The 21,037-nt window shown below is 47.5% G+C and overlaps 1 protein-coding gene across 4 annotated transcripts; it reads right to left on the bottom strand.

Moving 5' to 3' along the window:
* Positions 1–7,142: 7,142 nt before the first annotated feature.
* Oas1b (2-5 oligoadenylate synthetase 1B) lies at positions 7,143–17,850 on the bottom strand. 4 transcript variants are annotated; one of them, XM_039089068.2, is made up of 7 exons: positions 17,604–17,740; positions 15,588–15,805; positions 15,217–15,319; positions 13,512–13,696; positions 10,039–10,271; positions 9,247–9,400; positions 7,143–7,927 (listed from the first exon to the last, which is right to left on the bottom strand). In XM_039089068.2, the coding sequence occupies exons 3-7, from the start codon at positions 15,284–15,286 to the stop codon at positions 7,829–7,831; spliced, it is 741 nt and encodes a 246-aa protein (XP_038944996.1). In that variant the 5' UTR covers positions 15,287–15,319; positions 15,588–15,805; positions 17,604–17,740; the 3' UTR covers positions 7,143–7,828. The 4 variants fall into 4 exon arrangements, 3 of the variants coding, with proteins under 3 accessions (XP_038944996.1, NP_653353.2, XP_038944997.1); NM_144752.2 differs by lacking the exon at positions 15,217–15,319 and having other exon boundaries at positions 15,588–15,876; positions 17,604–17,811; XM_039089069.2 differs by lacking the exon at positions 17,604–17,740 and having other exon boundaries at positions 13,512–13,677; positions 15,588–15,634.
* Between the last annotated feature and the right edge of the window lie 3,187 nt (positions 17,851–21,037).

Genomic DNA, 21,037 nt, shown 5'->3' on the forward strand with positions numbered 1-21,037 from the left:
ATTGGTTTCTTATATTTACATTAGTGTTTTATGCTTTTGTCTGCCTGTGGATATGGCACACAAGTGCTAGTGTTCGTGCAGGCTGGAGGAGCCTGGCGCTCTGAAGCTGGAGTTATGGAGGGCTGTGAGCCACCCAATCCAGGTGCTGTGAATCAAATCCAGGAGCCTTGCAAGAGCAGTAAGGGCTCTTAGCCACCAGGCGATGTGTAAGGCACACGCACACTGTTCTGACTGACTGAACTTGGTCCTGAGGCTTGTGTGTTGGGAACTTATTTCCCTGACTGAGCCACTTCTTTGTTGGCCTAATCTTTAACCAGGGGATGCCCTGACTGGGTAGAACTAGTTCATAGGTGCAGTGTAAACCACGGGGTAAGTTCACATTTTCTAGCGGCCACTTTAAAAACATTTATAGGTCAGTGTGAAGATATGGCTCAGCAGTTAAGAGCATTGGCTGCTCTTCCAGAGGACCAGTTTAATGCCCCCCCCCCAACCCCAGCAGCTACATGTTGGTGCTTCACAACTGAGTAGAGCTGCAGTTCCAGAGGATATCATGCCCTCTTCTGGCCTCTATGGGTACTGCATGCAAGTGGTGCCGCTCTAAGATCAGGAAAACCTTGTGCATGCATAAAGTGATTTTTATAACTATAAGGACAGGTGCTTACATTTACAGACGGAGGTTGATGTACCAGACCAGAAGAATGATCACTCTTTTGATAATCTCTGTCTATATTGCCTGTTTATATTTCTGTATGATTTTTTGTTTGTTTTGTGGGCTTCTGCTGCAAGACCTTTCTGGGCTGGAACTCACAATAATCCTCCCGCCTTAGGTTTCCAAGTTCTGAAATTCCAGATTCCAGGCACTTTTCATTTTCCCTGCACCTATGGGACCCCAGCCTGCATGTTGTAGCCACTCAAGGGCAACCTGAGTGAACCTCACTGTTCCATGTGTGGCTGGGGAACAGCTTCTGTGTCGGACAGGGCAGGGCTAGCATCTTGTCTTGGGGACATGGACAGAAGATAGCAAAGGTTCCTCTCTTGAGTTTATGTGTAATAAGAGGCCTGGAAGGATCCCAAGCCAACCCACATCAAAAGCTGAAATCACTTCCTCTGCTCTCTTCACTGCTGAATGCCTGCTCCCATGTGGGGCGTATACATTAATGCATCTAGATGAACCATGCACACACACACACACACACACACACACACACACACATACACATACAAACACACATACACACATATACACACATACACACATATACATATACACACATACACACACATATACACATACATACACACATATAAACACACATATACACATACACATATACATGCACACATACACACATATACACACACATACACTTCCATATACACACATATACACAGACATACACACATATACACAGACATACACACATATACACAGACATACACACATATAGACACACATACACTTACTTATACACACATATACACAGACATACACACATATACACAGATATACACACATATACACAGACATACACACATATAGACACACATACACTTACATATACACACATATACACAGACATACACACATATACACACATATACACATACACACACATACACACATATACACATACACACACATACACACATATACACATACATATACACATACACACAAACACACATACACACATACACACATACAAACACACACACATATACATGCACACATACACATACACACATACACACATATACACACACATATATACACACATACACATGCACACATACACACATACACACATATACACACATACATGCACACACACATACATGCACACATACACACACATACATGCACACATACACACACATACACTTACATATACACACATATACACAAACATACACACATATACACACATACACACACAACACACACATACATGCACACATACACACATATACACACATACACTTACATATACACACATATACACAGACATACACACATATACACACACATACACACACAACACACACATACATGCACACATACACACATATTCACACATACACTTACATACACACATTACACACATACATACACATACACACACACACACCCCACTTCCTCCACCAACAACAATAACAACAAAAACAAAAGCATCGGGAGCCATCTAGGAGAACTAAAAACAGCAGGTGGTCTTCCTGAGGTGATTCCGACATGAACTATAGAGCTATGGTGGATTTGCTCTTCATGGCGAGGTGGAAGAGATTACATTTGAGGAAAGGGTCCTACTATTAATATGCCTTTCCTGTTATTATTACCCATATGTAATAATCAGTAGGAATTAGCCCACCCCTTTTGAGCAGATTTCTGCAGAACAACGAAGATGTACTGTCTTATAGTGATGCAGATAGACAAACAGATGGCTTCTTGATTCTTTTTTTTTTTTTTGGTTCTTTTTTTCGGAGCTGGGGATCGAACCCAGGGCCTTGCGCTTCCTAGGTAAGCGCTCTACCACTGAGCTAAATCCCCAGCCCCCGGCTTCTTGATTCTTAATGATGATCCTGTAAGAACTCCTAAAGTTATACTAGTAATCATTAAGCCCCTCATAATAGGACTGCTATTAAAGCCCTCTCTGATATGAAAACTGCAATTAGAGCTCTGGCAGTTTTCAAGTGTCATGGGCTAATTGTTTCCAAAATAGAAAACAGGCATTTACAACTTAGAACACATTCTAAGATGTTGTAAAAACAATCAATCAAAGGTCATTAAAAAAAAAAAGGAAATAGAGACTTATTGTAGGTTCCAGGACAGAAGGTATTGACTGTGTTTATCTAGACAAACTTCAGTGATAACTTAGTTATGGTCTTTAGCTCTTCGTGAACCTGTACAGTTAGTGACAGATAATGAACATTTAGCCAGATAATTACTCTTAATGGATATGCACACAAACATCTCAGTTGTAAACTTCTTATTCAATTGTAATTTGGATTCATGTGTAAACTTGTGGTGAACTTTTGACCATATGACCATGTATTCTGAAAGACATATACATGCTGAAGATGAAGAAGAAGAAGAAGAAGAGGAGGAAGAGGAAGAAGAGGAGGAGGAAGAGGAAGAAGAGGAGGAGGAAGAGGAAGAGGAAGAAGAGGAAGAAGGAGAAGAGGAGGAGGAGGGAGAAGAGGAGGAAGAGGGAGAAGAGGAGGAGGGAGAGGAAGAGGAAGAAGAGGAGGAGGGAGAGGAGGAGGAAGAGGGAAAAGAGGAGGAGGGAGAGGAAGAGGAAGAAGAGGAGGAGGGAGAGGAGGAGGAAGAGGGAAAGAGGAGGAGGGAGAGGAAGAGGAAGAAGAGGAGGAGGGAGAGGAGGAGGAAGAGGAAGAAAAGAAGAAGGAGGAGGAGGAGCAGGAGGAGGAGGTGACTTTTTGGAGAAGAACTTAGACATAAAGATTAAAACCACTTTTCAAAATGTCCCCTTTTCTTCTTGCAGCTTTAACCAGCAGGCTGGAAGTTAGGGATGCCTATTTCCTGGAGAGATAGAACAAAGGCTACTTTACCCGAGCCCCTGCTGTTTTATGATGAGGTGCTAAACCCCAGAGGCTGCAGTCTCTGGCTTCAGAGGAACTCAGAAGAGCAGGTCAGCTACCACTGCAAAGTAACTTAGACCGAAGACAGATACATGTCTTATTATTTAAAGGCAACCCTAAACTTCTCCCAAGACCAAATCTTTCCCTGACTCCGCTGATGCTCTTCCTCTCCTCGGCTACCTTCAAGAGAGAACCAGAACTGCCACTGGAGCAGGTCTCCATTATCTGAAACGGGAACTTCTAAGAAGGTAGGTGGACACAGGTAGGAGTCTCACAAGGATGCTTAGCTCTGAAGCAAAAGAGATTGTTTTAAAACAACTGACCCTTGAGGATGCTGTACCCGCTTGCCGGTCTCCTTTACAGACAGTTTAAAAATCTGAAGATATTTCTGATCTTATTAAAGCATGCCCTGAGGTTACTGCTTCGTATCTTCAAGGGGTACCCATTACAACAACCTCACGAGGCCAGAGTACTGTTCGGAATCTTCTCAAGGAAATAAAAAATTGAATCCAGCAGGCCTGGATCGCAAATGAGCCTGTAGACATCTGCAAACAGTGACCCAATAAAGCAGGAGGCACCATAAATTTTAATACTCCTGAGCCGGCTCAGAACAGAGCGCCCCTCCCCCACTTCGTGGTCAGAGAGGATCTCACTGGGAAAAAGAAGGCAAATCTTGCTTTCGTAAACATGGCTTCCCTTATCTGCTGCTACTGCAATCCCCAAGAATACAGGAATCTTATCAACCCAGGGAAACTGGGTGAGGGACCTACCTCAGGCCCCTCAAACAATAGAGGTAATTCGACAGCCTCAGACAACCAGTCCATTTATCCAAGGAGGTCTATCCAACAGCTGCGGCAGGCAACCCGAGGCAGCCCAGGTCCGAGGCTTCGTTCAGCCCCCACAAAAAAATAGTTACTCCCGATTCCCTCCTCCAACAGTCTACTTTAACTATTAAAGATCATAAAGGAATCTTCCTCATACATGACCAGTGGAGCTGATAACAATAGTTATTGTCCTTCAGAAACCGGGGACAAAGCCCTGTTTTAAAAAAAAGGGGGGGGGGTTGGGGATTTAGCTCAGTGGTAGAGCGCTTGCCTAGAAAGCGCAAGGCCCTGGCTTCGGTCCCCAGCTCCGGAAAAAAAAGAAAAAAGAAAAAAAAAAATTGCTTCACTGTTCCATAGCTCTCACGATTCTAACCCCAACGTCCGGAATTACAAATCCTGCATCAGTTTAGAAATCGCCCTTTCTCTATTGGACACGTTCAAGTTCGTGCTCTGCTTCCTGAGCAGTGTGTGAAGGTAAGGGTAAGATTTAATCCTTTGACAGAAAGTGTCGCTTTTTCTATTGGAGGCAACCTAGCGTTCAATAGAAAATCTTGGCGCACTCAGCGGCAGTCCTCGCGTGCCTGAGAAGCTGTCAGCCCCTCTGGGGGGTTAATCCTTGATGAGCCCGTGTCCTCATGATTTAAGCACAGACAGAAGCTACCTATGGGAGCCTTTATTCTTGCATGTGTGGACACTTATTTCTCGTTTTCAAAGATGTGGTACAGCATCTGTTTCATTGTTTTATAATCTTGGATATGCCAAGGAGGTAAAATCAGACCATGCCTTTGCTTAACCTTAATAAGCCCTTTAAAAACTGGTGCTGGACTCCTAACTGCTCAAATTCCACTGACACTGCCTGTGGTTCACAGGGAGAGGCTACCGTGGAGTGACCTCTTCCGACCTTAAAAGACATGGACGTCTAAATTACAAAATGAGATCATAGTTGTTCATCTCCTTGTAATTTACACAACGAAATATAAGTCCCATTCTAAACATTCCAAGCCTCTAATAAAAGGCTTTTGTTATCCACTAACTGGATAATAAAACAGACCTGCTACCATCCTTAAAGGTCCTTCAGATCACAGCCCCAGGTTATACTTTGATGAACCATTTAAACAGAGACAAAAGACTGCAAGCCTGGTCACTTGGGCAGATGGGAGAATCCCACAGCAAAACTATTGCCAGAATAAATTTTATGTATGCCAGCGTTTTCTTTTAAAATAGTTGTTGCCCTGGGTCTCTTGCCAGTTGGCAGGACCCTGCTTCTCCGGTTAAGAGCACAAGGGACTTAATGACAGACCAGCGGCGGTGACCCTGCCCCTGAGGCATGATCTGCCCCTAGAGGCATGCTCTCTGATGGAGATGGACCTTGTGGCAAGTCAGGCTTGTCTCCCTTTGTGATGGGAATGGCGCCCAATTGGAGGCCAATCTTCTTGAATAAACTTGAGCAGAAACTTTCTCTGGGACCCTCAGCTTCACTCATGGTGTAGATTTTCTTTTTCACAGTTTCTAAGGAGCCTGGTTAGTGTGTACAGCTTATCTCTGGCAGAGTGCAGGTGGGGCTCCCTAGCCAAATTCTGTTTTCTCTAACTTATTTCCTAGGCAAGTTTATCAGCAAATCCACTTCAATTTACCGCTTCACACACCGCTCAGGAAGCAATTTACCACTTCAAGCCTCTCCTTCATCGTTACTGGGAAACTGTGGTCAACCAAAAAAACGGGAACACCCAAGACACCTCCCAGTCCCACTGAGCCCTCAGGGGGAGGGGAGGTCACTGCACCCTTTTACATCAGACTTAGGGGATAACATCAGAGCAGTGAGGGGCTTATTTGCTTGTTTTAATATAATGCTAACACGGTTTTCATGAGACAACTACTGGCTTCCATGGAGGATCTAAAAGTTTCCAGGCCACCTGCCTCCAACCCGGGCAAGCTAACCAGGAGAGCTATCACACGGAGAGTCACAGGTCCCAAGAGAGACTCAAGGGAAGAATGACAGCTGCTGCCGCATGGGACACACACAGCTTCAGAAGCTCTGTGAGTCTCAGTGCTGCTGTCCCTGCCTGTCCAAGCCCCTTTCCTTCAGAGATAAATGCCCCACCACACCCCTTCGTTCTACACGTGCATGCTTCTGTTTCTGACCCACTTACCAATACGTTTTCTTTCAAGAGCCTCCTTCCCAGTGGGGATTATCAAAAACATAATCTGAGCAAACAGTAATGCTCAAAATCTGTGTTTATTAAATATATCTTACGTATGATTTTATGTGTATGGGGGCTGTTAGGCGATTATGGCTTGGCATTTTGGTTTTTTGGTTTTTTTACATCATGTAATCGGTACCAAATTGACAGTTCTTAGCAAATGTTCGTGTAAACTCAATTGATAACTTGGTTCAACTTCATTTTGTTCATAATAAAGCTAAAATTGACAATAAATAGAGGTGGTTAATGGTCCTGGATCTTTCTTGGAGACAAAGAATGTGTTTAAATAAAAAAGTAAAACTGGTTCTAAGGACAAGATATTCGTAGTCATACAAGTCTTGGTCAGACTGTCATTTCGCTGGTCATTTTTCCATTTCTGGTTCCATAACACAGTCCCCATGGCCCACAGATTAATTTCCCTAAGGAGGCGACTGTCACGCCTCAGGGTACCTTTCTATTGGGCAGTTGCCCTCTGTCTTAGTTAGGGTTTTATGCTGTGAACAGATTTTACAACCAAGGCAACTCGTATAAAAACAACATGTAATTGGGGCTGGCTTACACAGGTTCAGAGGTTCAGTCCACTATCATCAAGGTGGGAGCATAGCAGCATCCAGGCAGGCATGGTGCAGGAGGAGCTGAGAGTTCTACATCTTCATCTGAAGGCTGCTAGCAGAATACTGACTTCCAGACAGCTAGTGTGAGGGTCTTAAAGCCCACACCCACAGTGACATGTCTATTCCAAAAAGGCCACACCTCCTCCAACAAGGCCACACCCACTCCAACAGGGCCACACCTCCCAACAGTGCCACTCCCTGGGCCAAACACATACAAACCATCACACTCCCCTTTTGAATTTCTTGTCTCCCAGAGAACACTGTTAGGGGACAAGGCAGATAAAGCAGGTTGTAAGGAAGGCTGTCCATGCAGGGGTTGAGAGCAGGAGTCAGAAGCCTGGAGTCTGATCACAGGTTGGGCCCTCCCTCACTGGGGTCTTGGGAACCTTCCTTCCCTCTCTGGGTCAAGGGCCTGCAGCACAGAAAGCCATGACTGACTCTGGAGCCTCCTGGGCAGGTCCTGCTGGGCTCACAGGACGACAGATGCACAGTTCTTGTCCACTTGAGGATGGAGGGAATCCAGGGCACATCAGGCCGACTCTGCAGTCATGCCAGCACTGAGGCAGGAGGATGGCGATATCCAAGCCACTTTGGGCTATACAGAATGCTTCCCAAAAATCAATCGAAGCAGTAACCAAAAAATTAGGCAGATAATATGAAAAAAGTAATTCTGGCTTGGTATATCAACCTCCGTCTGTAAGAGACAACACAAACATGTAAGGAGCCTACGTTCTCACTGGGAAGGGGACACAAATGGGGCCTGAAGGTGAGTGCTCTGGAAAGCCCCCCCGGGCCCCTTGGTCAGGCTGCTGAGAAAGTGCACAGTAGGCCGCAGGCCCTTGAGGATACACAGAGCTCTTCCCTGGAAGCCTCTCAGTCAGTGACAGATTGATTGAATGAAAGAGTGGGCATAGCCAGAGGGACAGTCCTAAAGGCCACTGCAGCCTGACCTGCCTCTCTCCTCCTCAATCACCACCCCCCTATCCCATCAAACTTCCTTCCTGACATGAGTTATGGTGCCAACATCCTGGCAGCCATGTAAACTCCATCTGGAGGGCAGACAGGCATCACTGGTTCCCTAGTATCAAGCAGACCCTGCCCCAGGAGGGGACAGGTCCAAATGCAGGTCCTGTTGTGCCTCTGTGGCTGTGACACAGCCCCACTGAGTCCCATTGGCCATGAGACAATGACACAGGGAAGACAGGCTACTATATAGACACGAGAGTGGCTTCAGAACCCACGGGATCCCCAGCCCCACTACAGTCTGAGTGTCCCTGAACCAGTGGCTCCAAGTCTATGTACGTGTGCATGTGTATGTGTGGGTGATTGTGTGTGTATGTGTCTGTGTGTATGTATGTCTGTGTGTATGTCTCTGTGTTGGCAACCTGTGTGTGTGTGTGTGTGTGTATGTGTCTGTGTGTGTGTCTCTGTGTTGGCAACCTGTGTGTGTGTGTGTGTGTGTGTGTGTGTTACTGTGTTTCTGTGTGTCTGTGTCTGGGGGGGGGTAGCAACTTGTGTGTGTGGGGAGGGTGACCTGTGTGTCTCTGTGTGTGTGTATGGGGATGACCTGTTTGTGTGTGTGTGTGTGTGTGTGTGTGTGTGTGTGTGTCTGTGTCTGTGTCTGTGTCTGTGTCTGTGTCGGCAACCTATGTGTAGGGATGGTTGGGTGTTGAGAGAGAGAGAGCGAGAACGAGAGAGAGAGAACACCCATGTACATGTGCCTAACAGCAGAGACGAAGGTCATAGGATAACTTTGGGGATTTGGTTCTCTTCTTCTCCCACAGGTGTTCCTGGGATCAAACCCAGGTCATCTGTGTTGGCAGCAAGTGCCTTTACCCACTGAGCCATCTTGTGAGCCCATGGAATCTATGAATGGCGCTAAAATGGCTGTAAAATGAGGAGAGCCGCTGGCCTGCACAGGAGTGCGGAGACCTCATCTTTGTGAGAATATTCTCCATGTAGGTGAAGAGAACGAGGGTGTGTGGAAAGGATAGGATGGTGACATGATCTCACCGGCACATCCCAGGGACACACTGGAAAACCGTCCTTGTACTTAAAGCATGGGTACCGCAGCCAGGCAGCAGCCTCTCCTGCTAGTCGCCTCCAGCCCTTTGGGTTCGAACCAGCAATGTTTCCTGTTGGGTTAGCCGGGTCCAGGATCACAGGCCTGCAGAGTGACATTAAGGGAAGGAACTGAGCAGCTCTCCAGTGACCCAGGTACCACTGCACAGGGGCAGGGGAGGACCCAGCAGAGAACTCCTATTTAAGGTTTGTCCTTTGTCCCTGCCCCATAGCATGCAGCAAACCTGGATAGCCTGGGTTCAAATCCTCTAACTTTAGTAGCTGTGTGTCCTGGGGCAGGACTCTCAGCCTCTCTGATCTGTGTGTGAGATGGGGAGAGTTAGACCAGCCAGTCTCACAGGATGAGGTGTAAAAGTTGAACAAACACAGGATCAGTACGGGTCACTACCTAGGGTCACACATCATTCTATGATTTGCAGGTAATTGGTCCACTGCTGCTCTTCCACAGAAGCCTCACAGCCCTTATGATGCTGTTACTGTGAGAAAATCCCAGTTCCCTTTCCGTGTTCTCCCCTTCCTTTGCTGTTTGGGTCTAGGCTCATCTGCAGACAAGAGAGCATCTGTCTCCTCCTCCCAGAGCTGTATAGCCTCATGTCAATCAGTTGACAGAGGGACAGTCCCCAATACAGGAGATACTCCATAGACACAGAGCTCCCACTTCCCCCTTTCACACAAGAACAGCCTGGTACTGATGGGGAGCAGTGCCATGTGGGGACAGAATACCTGGGTTTTTTGAGCTGTCTGCGCAGGTATTTGGAGACCTCTGGGTGTTGAAAGTCATAACACACAGTCCAGTAGATTAGAAGTTGCTTGTACTTGGTGATCAGTTCCAAGACTGTCCGGAAGCCCTGGGCTGTGTTGAACTTAGTTAATCTACCCCCACGCTCCCAGGCATAGATCGTGAGCAGCTCCAGGGCATACTGTGGGGGCAGTGGATCCCCCAGCTTCTCCTTACACTGAGAAGAGAAAGGCAATGAGAAAAACGGGGCTCTCAGCTGTTGCATGGGAGCCACTTCTCTCAGGCTCAATTCAGCTGCCACCTGATGATGTCCTTACAGGTTTATTGTCACACAGCCTGGCCCAGTCATTTACATTTAGTCTATGGCCCCTCCTGTACTGTAGCCAAGAGCTGTGTGGTAGAGATGGACCCTGTGTGCTCCACAAAGACAGCATTCACTAGCAGACACAGAAGGAATCACCACACCATGATTGACAGCTAGGAGTGAGGGTGGGAGCGGGACAAAAGGAGTGCTCTCTCTGGAAGTTTTCTCATGGTCTCTGAAGTAACTGGGAAGGGGGTAGGGAGATGGCTCAGGGGTAAAGTGCCTCCCTCCCTCTCTGTGCAAAAGTGACAACTAGAAGTCAGATCCCCAGCATCTACATGAATGTGAGGCTCTTGAGGAAGCTGACTCATAATCCTAGTTCAAGGGATTAGAGATGGGGCTCCCCCGGACTGTGTGACTGACTGTCCAGAACCGCTGATCCAGCACACTGAGTGTCATGTGTGAAACCCTGACTGATTATATAAGGTGAGGAGGCATTACTGAGGATCTGCCCTCAAACACTAATGGTCACACATGCACAGACATACACAACGTGTGCTTCTATGAATGGGTATAAACACACACACACACACACACACACTCAGAATATAACTAGAAATCACACATTTAAAGACATAGCATGACAAGTCATGAAAATCAAAGTATAAAAAGTGACAAGAAGGGTTTGCCAGGGGTGGAAGGACAATCCAAAGACACAAATGAAGCAGCAGCCACGGAAGAGTGAATTAGATGCAGCTGAAGAGAGAGTTAGCTGATTGGAAAGTGGACTAGAAGAAATCACTTAGAACAACCATGGAGAGTCCTCCCTCTTCTCAGATCCTCCTCCCCACTCCTTGTCCCTCCTACAGCATCACCTCCCCCATCTCCACTCTCCCCTGCTTCCCTCCCATCCTCTCTGATTCCCTTCCATCCACTTTTTCTTTTACACTGTTTTTTTCTCACTGCTTTTGTCAATTTTCATCCTTTTTGCCAAAGTGACACAGACAGTGCCATCTGGAGAAGATGACCCACAACTGAGAAAATGTCTCCATCAGCCTGCCCTGGAATGAAGCTTATGGGGGTTTTTCTTAATCAGTGTGGGAGGGCCCAGCCCATTGTGGGCACTGCCTGCCCTCGTCAGGTGGTCTTGAGTTGTTTTTAAAAATCAGGCTGATCTCCCAAGGGCATCAGGCAGCTAGCAGTGCTCCTCCATGGCCTGTGCTTCAGATCCTGCCTCTGCTTCCCTCAGTGATGGGGTGTGGTGCAGGAATGTGAGGCAGACAATCCCTCTCCTCCCCAGTTTACCTTCCAGAATCATCTTTACCACAGCAGTGAGCACAGACTAGGACAGAAACTGGTGACTGACCCACCATGTTGTTCTTTGGGAGGATTGAGAAAGGACCTTGGAACTATGGGTAGAAAAGGTGTGGAGAGCCGAGAGCCTAGTGGGCCATTTGTGGGAACATGGAAGACAGGAGGGCTGAGAGGCAGGCAGGGAGCAGAGGCTGGAGTGTGAAGTCTCAGAGAAAAGCGAAGACTCATCTGGGCTGTCTGTGTGCTATGTTTGGATTAAGAATCAGTGGTTTCTCATCAGCAGGGGCAGATAATCAGCTCTGATTGAGAAGAAACCTGCACCATGGGGCCAAGTCTCTTGGAAAGAGTTTCCTCATGGTCAACAAAGAGTAGGTGTGAGAGAACTGACCATGATGAGCTTCAAAGTAGCATATCAGGAGACTAGGCATGAATTGCTGTTTCTCACAATTGGACAGGTCCAGGCAGGTCAGTTATTGGGAAAAAAAAAAAAAACCACTAGTCCTAGCACCTCCAATCAGAAACTGCCCTCACCATCAGAAGCTGCCCTGCCACCTGCCCCAGCAACAGTTTCTAGCCCCCCCACCCCAAAAAAGGTTCTGGAATGTTTCTAGAGACAGAGCCAACTTATTAAGAAAGTCACCTATCCTTCCCTGGAATTCCACTAATTGGAATTCCAATTTTAAATTGGCCCTGTGATCTCACCTGAGCATCTCCATTTCTGTAAACGGTAGACCCCAGTATGCTAGACTCCTGCAGAATCAGAATAAAATGCTCTTTTTGCCTACTATTTGAGTGCAGGACACCATTCTTCAGCAAATCATGCATCCTAACAGCGGTTGTTCAGGGGTCCCAAGACTGCATCTCCAGAAGGCAGTCTTACCTAGAGGTATAGAGGTGTAGAGGTCTCCCTGGAGGTGATGTATTAGTCCCATGAAAACTGCAGAACTAAAGGGGCCTCGGAGAGCAGCTGAGCCCTGGCACTGAGAGAGGTCAGGAGAAGCCTTTGGTGAAAGTGCAGCCTCAGTGGCAGTGGAGACCCAGAGACACTGGACTTGCCCAAATGTCAGATACCGAGCCCTTTGCTCTGCTGGGATTTGGTTGTGTTTTGATCTGATTGGGACAAGCCTGGTTCTTCCCATTTGGATAAGAAGTATTTAACTTGTGTTTTAATTGTATATGAGTCCACAGTTGAGAGTCTAATCTGTGTTTGTGTTGGAATTATTTTGTTTTTGTTTTTTGGTTTGGTTTTTAATTCTGGAACTTTTAAACCTATGTTGTGGTTTATGATGTCATATAACAAGCGCTCTTAGGGATAAGCAAGAAAGGAAAGGTTATGGTTCGATTGTGGTTTGTTTGTGTGCCAAGTTGAAAAGAGGTCAATCGTGCTGGTTAATTTTTGTCAACTAAGCACTAGCTAGCCTCATCTGGTAGGAGTCAATCTTAATCAAGAAAGTGCCTCCGTCTGACTAGCTTTGGGCAGTTTGTGGGTGGCATGTTACTGATTACTGATTGATGAGGGTGGGACCAGACCACTGTGGTGATTCCATGAATGGAATGTGGCCTTGGGCTGTATAGAAATGCACACTGAGCGAGCCCTGGACAGCAAACAGTGATAAGAATTCCTCCATGGTCTCTGCTTTAGTTATTCCTTTGACTTTCCCCCATGATGCATTGTGCCTTAGATGTGTAAACAAATCATATCTTTCCCTCCCAGGACACATTTGGTCATGTGATAAAGCCATGACCTCAACAGAAAGCAAACTAGCATATACATTTTCTCTGGCCTGTGTCTACACTCTGTTCAGATGAAGCCCACAGTGGCCGGGCCAGATGCCTTACCAGTTGGTACCAGTGCTTGACCAGGCGGATGAGACTCTTGAGCTTGGTTGGGCGCCAATTCAGGAAGTACAGCTGGAGCTCCGTGAAGCAGGTAGAGAACTCGTCCTCCTTCCCCAGAGAGGTGCGCTCACTGATGAGATTGGCGTAGAATTGTGGGTTGGGCTTCCTGGGGATACAAACATGACCTGAAAAGGAGATTTTATTCAGATGAATACCTCAGCCCCTTTCTGAGGTCCTTCAGCCTCGCCGAGGGGACAAGGACAGTTGCTAAGGGGTTCAACCAACAGGGCAGAGTGTTTCTGCAGCAGGCATCTGTCCACATATACCCATCTGCCCCACCACTCCTCAGGACAGCACCCATGCAGTACACTACAAAGTCCCTGCTCCTAATTTGTTCTACTGAGGGCCTCTCTTGCAGGCCTGGAGACAGGAACCAGCACACTGTGGTCACATGCGAGGGAGCTACACGGTCACCAGATGAAAAGCCTCAAGCATTCTCTAAGCTCCCCAAGAACCCAATGTGTCCTCAGAGGTGTTCCTCAAGTTGGGCGATTTGTAATTTTGGAGATACACACTGTGTCAAGACTGGTGAAAGATTATTGCAGGAAATTTGGAGATTGAATTGGTTACTGGAAAAAAACCCTGGTTTTAGTTGTAGCGTGTCTCAGCCTTAGCTCACACCTTTAATCCAGGAGCTTTCTGCTTGAACGTTGTGAACAGCATTAAATAAGGTCAACCATAGGTCAAGTAGCAGAGCAAGCAACCCGTTGACTGGAAGCGAACATGGGATTATTAAAACAAAACCAAAAAAAAAACATAGAGAATAAGAGGGAGTCAGGAGGAGAGATAGACAGACCCACAGGAAGTAGAAGGGAGGGGCATTCAGTTTGAAAGAGGTTTTTTTGAGATGGCAGGAGAGAGGGGATGCATTCAGGAACACTGGCTGAGGAGGAAGGTCAGCTGGGTGCTTCCTCTGCCTCCCTGAGCTAGCAGGCTTTCACCAAGGCATCTGGCTTGCAAGTCTTAGGTGGTAAAATTGAATAGTTGAGGTTTTTTTTTTTGTCAAAAGACAAGGTAAGATCTTTTAATGTATAATGACATAAATGTGTGTGCTTGTTGGTGGTTGGGACAATGGTGGCTGCATTTGCAGTTTTCCTGAGGGGGCACAGAGCTCCACTGAGAAGTTCTGCACAAACTCTCCTGCAGACACCCCAGGTTTCTGCACGGCAATGAGGTCCCATATTCTTTGAGAGCAGACTTTGGGAGAAGTTAGCAATTTTAGGTCACTACTGTCTCATGTTTACAAAGACAAGACCCACAGCCAGCCCTGAATGGGACTGGTATGCTAAGGGAGCAGCTAGTGTGACTTCCTCCCCTCACTGAGCCAGCTCGCCACCTAATGTCCTTCTGGGATGGATCCTCTCTCCCCGCTATCAAATTTCTAAAATCCTCTCAGTGCAGCTTTGGAGAGATGCTGTCTTGGGGTGAACTTCTCAGATGCTAAGCATCTTCAGTTCAGGGACGGAAGGTGTAGGCTGGGGAGATGGCTCAGGCAGTAATGTGCTTGGCTTGCAAGCATGAGGACCCACGTTGGAATCCCAGGGCTCAGGGAAAAGGCCAGTGTTGGTGGGGTAGGAATGTAATGCCAGCACTGAGAAGGGGAGACTCGAGGGTCCCTGAGCTCTGCCCAGCCAGTCAGGCTCACCTGTGCATTCTGAAACAGAGAGAGACAAGGTCTCAAAAAAGATGGATGACTCCTGAGCTGTGTTAGCCATGGTTCAGGATCACACCCACACATAAGTGAACACCTATGAAACACACATGTGCACACACAAGTAAACACCTATGAAACATGCATGTGCACACACATATACACACAGGTGCACACACAAGTAAACACCTATGAAACATGCATGTGCACACACATATACACACATGTGCACACACAAGTAAACACCTATGCAACACACACGCACACACACGCACACACACACACACACACAGGTGGAACTAGGAGGGAGGGAGGATGGAGGCATGCAAAAGACTGAGCTGAGGCTCTCGGGCAGGCTGGCTTACCCAGTAAATCATAGGCTGGAAGCACATCAAACTTCACCTCCTTCTGCTGGTCAGGGGCACTCAGCTTGAAGCTCAGAGCCCGATGGTTGGGACTCCATGAACTGTGGACCTCGATCTTCACTCCAATATGTCTGTCACGCTGAACCTCAAACAGTAGTTTCTTAATTTCCTTGGTGAACTCTCCGCGTCGGTTTAACTGATCCCCAAAGCAAGTGAAACTGTCAAGGAACACCACCAGGTCAGCGTCTGACCAGCCCTTGAGCGTGGTGCCTTTGCGTGAGGAGCCGCCCTGAAAGACAAGGATGAGAGTGACAAGGGACAGGGGCAGCCATGCTGGGCAATCCAGATGCTGAAAAGAGTAGGAGTCCATTCCTGAGGGGGACGGATGGATGGATGGAAGGATGAACGGATAAAGCAAGATGCCACATGTGTAGTGGAATACTAGTCAGCCCTTAAGAGGGACATCAGGATCTATGTAGGAAAATATAGGGTTCTGGATCTCCTCCTGGTACAGAAGATAAACCAGACTTAGAAAGACAAACATCCATGTTTATCTGTGGAGTCTATATCTGTGTGTTCCAGTGAGAGAGAGAGAGAGAGAACAGAGAGAGAGAGACAGAGAGAGAAAGAAAGAAAAAGAGAGAAGGGGGAGTGTGTGTGGGAGTGGGGGAGGGTAAAGATCTAAAGGAAAAGAGTAAGAAAGAGTAACGGGGGACACTGTAGCACAGTGTCATATGGAATATCATACAAACTCATAGAGCAGATGAAAAGTAAGAAAACTGATCAACATCTACAAGTCAAACATTTTAAAAAAGAGGAGTTCGTACTGAGAAGAGCCTCCATAAATAAAATGCTGAGAACTGTCACTAACACACGTGAGCACCAGCCACATTTGAGAGAGGGCATTACAAATTGTCACATTTGTGGACAGAGAGGTGGAGCAGTTGTCAAAGGTTGTTGGGCCCTACCTTGGTGTTCCCCCCCCCCCCCCACGGAGCCTTTTAGCCTGCTATAGCAAGAAATTGTTTACATCCTTGGGAGCTGCTCTTAGCCCCTGATTTGGGGCTGGGATTTTCCATGGCACCCTTCCTCCCCTCTGAGCCTTCCTGGTTGTTGTTGTTAAGAAGTTGTTTGTGGGTTGGGGATTTAGCTCAGTGGTAGAGCGCTTGCCTAGGAAGCGCAAGGCCCTGGGTTCGGTCCCCAGCTCCGGGGGGGAAAAAAAAAGTTGTTTGTACCCCTGATTGGGCCAGAACTTTCACCACACAGACTTTTCCTGTTTTCCTGGTTGGGGATTTTCACCTGCCTTGTTGTTTTCCACGGCTTTTGCCTCTGATATATAAGGAGAGCTCAGTAAAGCCTTGGTGACACTCGCTGAAAAAAGGGTGACCCGTGTACTTGGTTTATTTCAATCCCGCAGACCTACGCCCAATGGCGGCGCAAAAGGTGTCTGCTGTTCTTGCAGATGACCTCAGTTTAGTTCCCGGCACCCAAGTAGGCCAGCTGACAACCAGCTATGTAACTGCAGCTCTGGGGGATCTGACACCCACTCTTTAGTCCTGCGGGAACCTGCATTAACGCATACAGAGCCCCCACTCACAACTAAAAAAGATAAAAATAAAACCAACAAAAACAAAAGGGAAGAAAAGAAAGAAAGGAAAAAAACATTTCATTACTGCATCCTTCACAGAACCTGAGAGTTAGGTATCATCCTCATGAAATGCAATTTGACAGACTGGGAACTGAGCCCAGAGAAGGTCCATCAATCTAGACACACAGCAGGCAGGGTCTGTTCTGTCCTCTGTGTCACATTTGACTTAGTCTAGAAATGGATGTGGCTTGGGAGTGGGAAACAAACAGAGTAGCTAAGGCTCCTTCTCCAATACAGATGTGGGGCCTGGGGAAAGAACCCACAGCCCACTGTGATCAGAGTTGAGGAGGAGGGATCAGGGCTGCAGCCTCCCTTCTGAGAGTCCTCTCCCACCCCATCTCAGTCAGCTCAAGCTGAGAAGGGCTCACCTTTCCCACTTTGGAGGTCCTCACTGGGTGGGAAGACTCCCTGCAGCATCTATTCTTCAGGAGGATACACAGGACATCGATGACTTCTCTGAGTTCATCACGGAAGCTGATGTCGGGAAGATGAACCTCTATAAACTGATCGAGCTTCGAGGCCGGGATGCTCCTGAGTTCCTGCTCCATGACCCCCGGAGCTTTTGCCTCTGCAGCGTGCAGGCCTGTGTCTCCCAGCCCGGCAGAACTATAAATAGGGTTTTCAGTTTCCATTTCCCGGGAAGGGCGGGGCTATGCAAATCATCCAGGCCCGAGCAGCCAATGGAGGCAGGGCTTCTGGCAACCCCCAAGCCTTAGCTTTCTTAGCAACCTTCCAAGGGAAGAAAACCTAAGAGACCTGATCAGGCTTTCTGGGGGATTTTTCTGGGAAAAGCTGTTACAAAGCATGTATAAGAGTAATCTGTACACGCAGGAAAAGAGGGGTAACCGAGGCAGAAACTTCAAAAGGAGGTTCGTGGCTCCTGAACTTGGCTTCAGCTCCTGCAAAGGTTTTAAGCGGACAGCATGCTTTTTTTCTTTTAAGAACAGGACCTGAACGGGTTTTTGTTTTTCCTTTATCTCTGGACATGCGGTTCTAGGATAACAGAAAATTCTAACAGAATGCTCAGAATTCCCAGAAGCCTCCTCTCCTACTCACATCCTACCTTTTCCCCTGTGGTGCTGGGTGGCGGGCAGCAGTGGGCGTAGGGTATAGCCCAGGGCATTCCAAAGGGCAAAGAAAAAGTAAAGGCTGTACCACCGGCCTGCGACAGGACAGGTCAACATTGGATATTACAGTGAGCTATCTGTCAAGGCCAGGCAAGGTTGACAGTCAGCATTTGGGTGGCGAATGTCCCGGATACACACTCATGAGGCCACTACCCAAGGCTGCATGAAAACAGTTTGACGCTGTCCAACCCCTTGCCTCTTGTCTCCTCATCTCTTCTTTAGAGTTTTCACTTCGTTGTTGTTGTGGTCTTACTTAGAGGCCAAGGCTGGACTTGAACTCACGATCCCTCCAGGCTGGTCCCCTCAGTGCTGGTGTTACACAGTGGCCACTGTGCCTAGCTAGTCCTTCTTCTAACTGGCTTAAGAGTATATTCTACAATATGTGTTTACTTATACCTAAGGCAAAATGTCACCACCAGGGCTCAGACAGCTGAGACAGACCGTGCTATGCTGAACTGTCATCATTCAGCAAGACTGTAGGTTTATTGTGTATGTGCTTCTGTAAGTATACACATAAAGACCCTTAAGAGGGTGAAGCATTTGTTCCTTAGAAAACCAACTCTCATCCCTAAGAGCACTGGAGACGCTGCATACATACGGTACACAGATGTATGCTGAGGAACACACACATAGGTTAGCAAAACACTAAAAACAACACAAGGTTTGCTAGTGCACACCTTTAATCCCAGCACTCAAGAGGCTGGGGCTGGTGGATCTTTGTGACTGGAGGCCAGCCTGATGTATACAGCAACTTTGAGGCCAGCCAGGACTGCATGGTCAGACGGTGTCTCAAATGGAGAGGACTGCAAACATGGCTCAGGGTTTAAGATGTCTGACTATGCCTTTGGAGACACCCTGTTCAATTCCCAAACTGACATGGCAGTTCCCAAACACACATGCACACGCATATGCACATACATACCACACACACATATGCAAACACATGTACATGCACACACATACACATGTGAGCCGGCCTATGCCCATACACACACGCACACACATGTACACACACACACCACACACATGCACACACACATGCATACACATGTACATACACACACTTACACATGAGAGCCGGCCTAAGCACATACACACACACACACAACACACACACACAAAAACAAAAACATGTGTGTACTCATTCACACATGTGCAATGCACATATGTACATTAACGAGGATTTTCTGGGATGTGAAATAAGAGGCTGGCCTTTTGCAGGAGCAGAATTGTCCTTTATGCAGATCCATGAGGGAAGCGATTGCTGGTGGAGAAAATTCTCCTGAAATAAGGAGCTGCAGGTTATATAGGGTAGGAATGGGGCCTTTGGGGTCTGCAGACCTATTTCTGCTTTCCCAGGCTGGTGAATTTTGGTGGGGTGCTCACCCCGTTGGTCTCCCTGATTCTAACTGCACACTGAGATCAACACCCTGTGTCCTCCTGCAGGGAGTCACTCAGACTGCCTGGGGCTTCTCAGTCATTAACCCTTCACATACAGGAAAACAAGAAAGAACATGAGCATTGTGGGTGGCCCTGACAGTCCAGCAGGCAGAGGCTGATGCAGGAGGAGAGATAATGGAGGCTGGTCCATCCTGGGCTAGACCACAGCTGGATTCACTCCAGAACGTGAGAAAAGAAACCTACAACAGACGAGGAAATAAATGGGGAAAAAAATGACCCTGCCCAAGGCTATGGCTGAGAACACATTCTGGACAGTAAAATGGCTTTGTCCTTAAAGGAACAGGACCGGGAAGCTCTGCTGACTAAGGTGGTGTTATTCCAGGTCAGAGGTCAGCCCTCTGCACTAAGTGTCAGCTTCTTTAAATTTCTTTTGGTCAGCCAGGTGTGGCCCAGGGCTTTGATCTCAGCACTCGGGAGCCAGAGGAAGTTGCACCTCTGTGGAGTTTTTTGGGCTAGCCTGGTCTACAGAGTGAATTCCATGATAGTGAGAGCTCAGTGGTGAGACTCTGTCTTGAAAAATGAACAACCACAAATTGTTGTTGGTTTCTGTGAGCCACCAAATAGTTTCAGGGAACTGAGCCAAGATCCTCTGCCAGAGCATCCGGTGCCTTAACCTCCTCCGTGCCATCTCCCCGCCCACAGGTACAACTTTCTTCCTCACTGGGAGGCCTGGGGGATCCTGAGGGCCCTGGGATCCTGGAGGCCCCTCCCACAAGTGCAGGGGATGGGAGGACAAGAGGCCAGCTGAGGGTCCTGCGCAGATCTGGTTGAGGGCCACGCTAACTCTGCTCTAAGATATTCTACTCCACTTATTTCATGTGCGTGAGCGTGTGAAGTCAGAGGACGAATCGTAGGACTCGGCTGTCTCTCCTGCCACCACGTGGGCACCAGAAACCAAACTAAGGCCATCAGGCTTGGGGACAAACACCTGTTCCCTCTGAGCTATTTCAGTGACACTTTTTGTCGTTGGTTCAGGAGACAGGCTCAGAGTCTCATAGGCTAAGCTAGCCTTCAACTTACAGCAATCCTCCTGCCTCCGTGCCCTCAGTGCTGGGATTATAGTGTGTCCCTATGCTCCGCTCATCTATACTTTTCCATGCCATCCTGCCCGTCTTAACAAATGTCACTGAGTACAGTGAAGTCAATGCCTCTGGCAAACCTGAATGTTTCCGGGAGTGCCCAGATCACAAGGTTTAAGACTGAGTCACCACCCT

This window comes from Rattus norvegicus, chromosome 12 (genome assembly GCF_036323735.1).
Source record: "Rattus norvegicus strain BN/NHsdMcwi chromosome 12, GRCr8, whole genome shotgun sequence".
Lineage (NCBI taxonomy): Eukaryota > Metazoa > Chordata > Mammalia > Rodentia > Muridae > Rattus > Rattus norvegicus.

Bases quoted from the DNA above. Each gene is read 5' to 3' on its own strand.
- Oas1b (NM_144752.2), bottom strand. From the start codon at position 17,783: ATGGAGCAGGAACTCAGGAGCATCCCGGCCTCGAAGCTCGATCAGTTT. The intron at 10,272-13,511 runs GTAAGGCATCTG...TTCTCTTCTCAG, and splicing joins TCAAGCACTGGTACCAACTG to TGTAAGGAGAAGCTGGGGGA. The intron at 7,928-9,246 runs GTGAGATCATGT...TGTCTCTTACAG, and splicing joins TGTGTCCCTGGGATGTGCCG to ACGGAGGTTGATATACCAAG.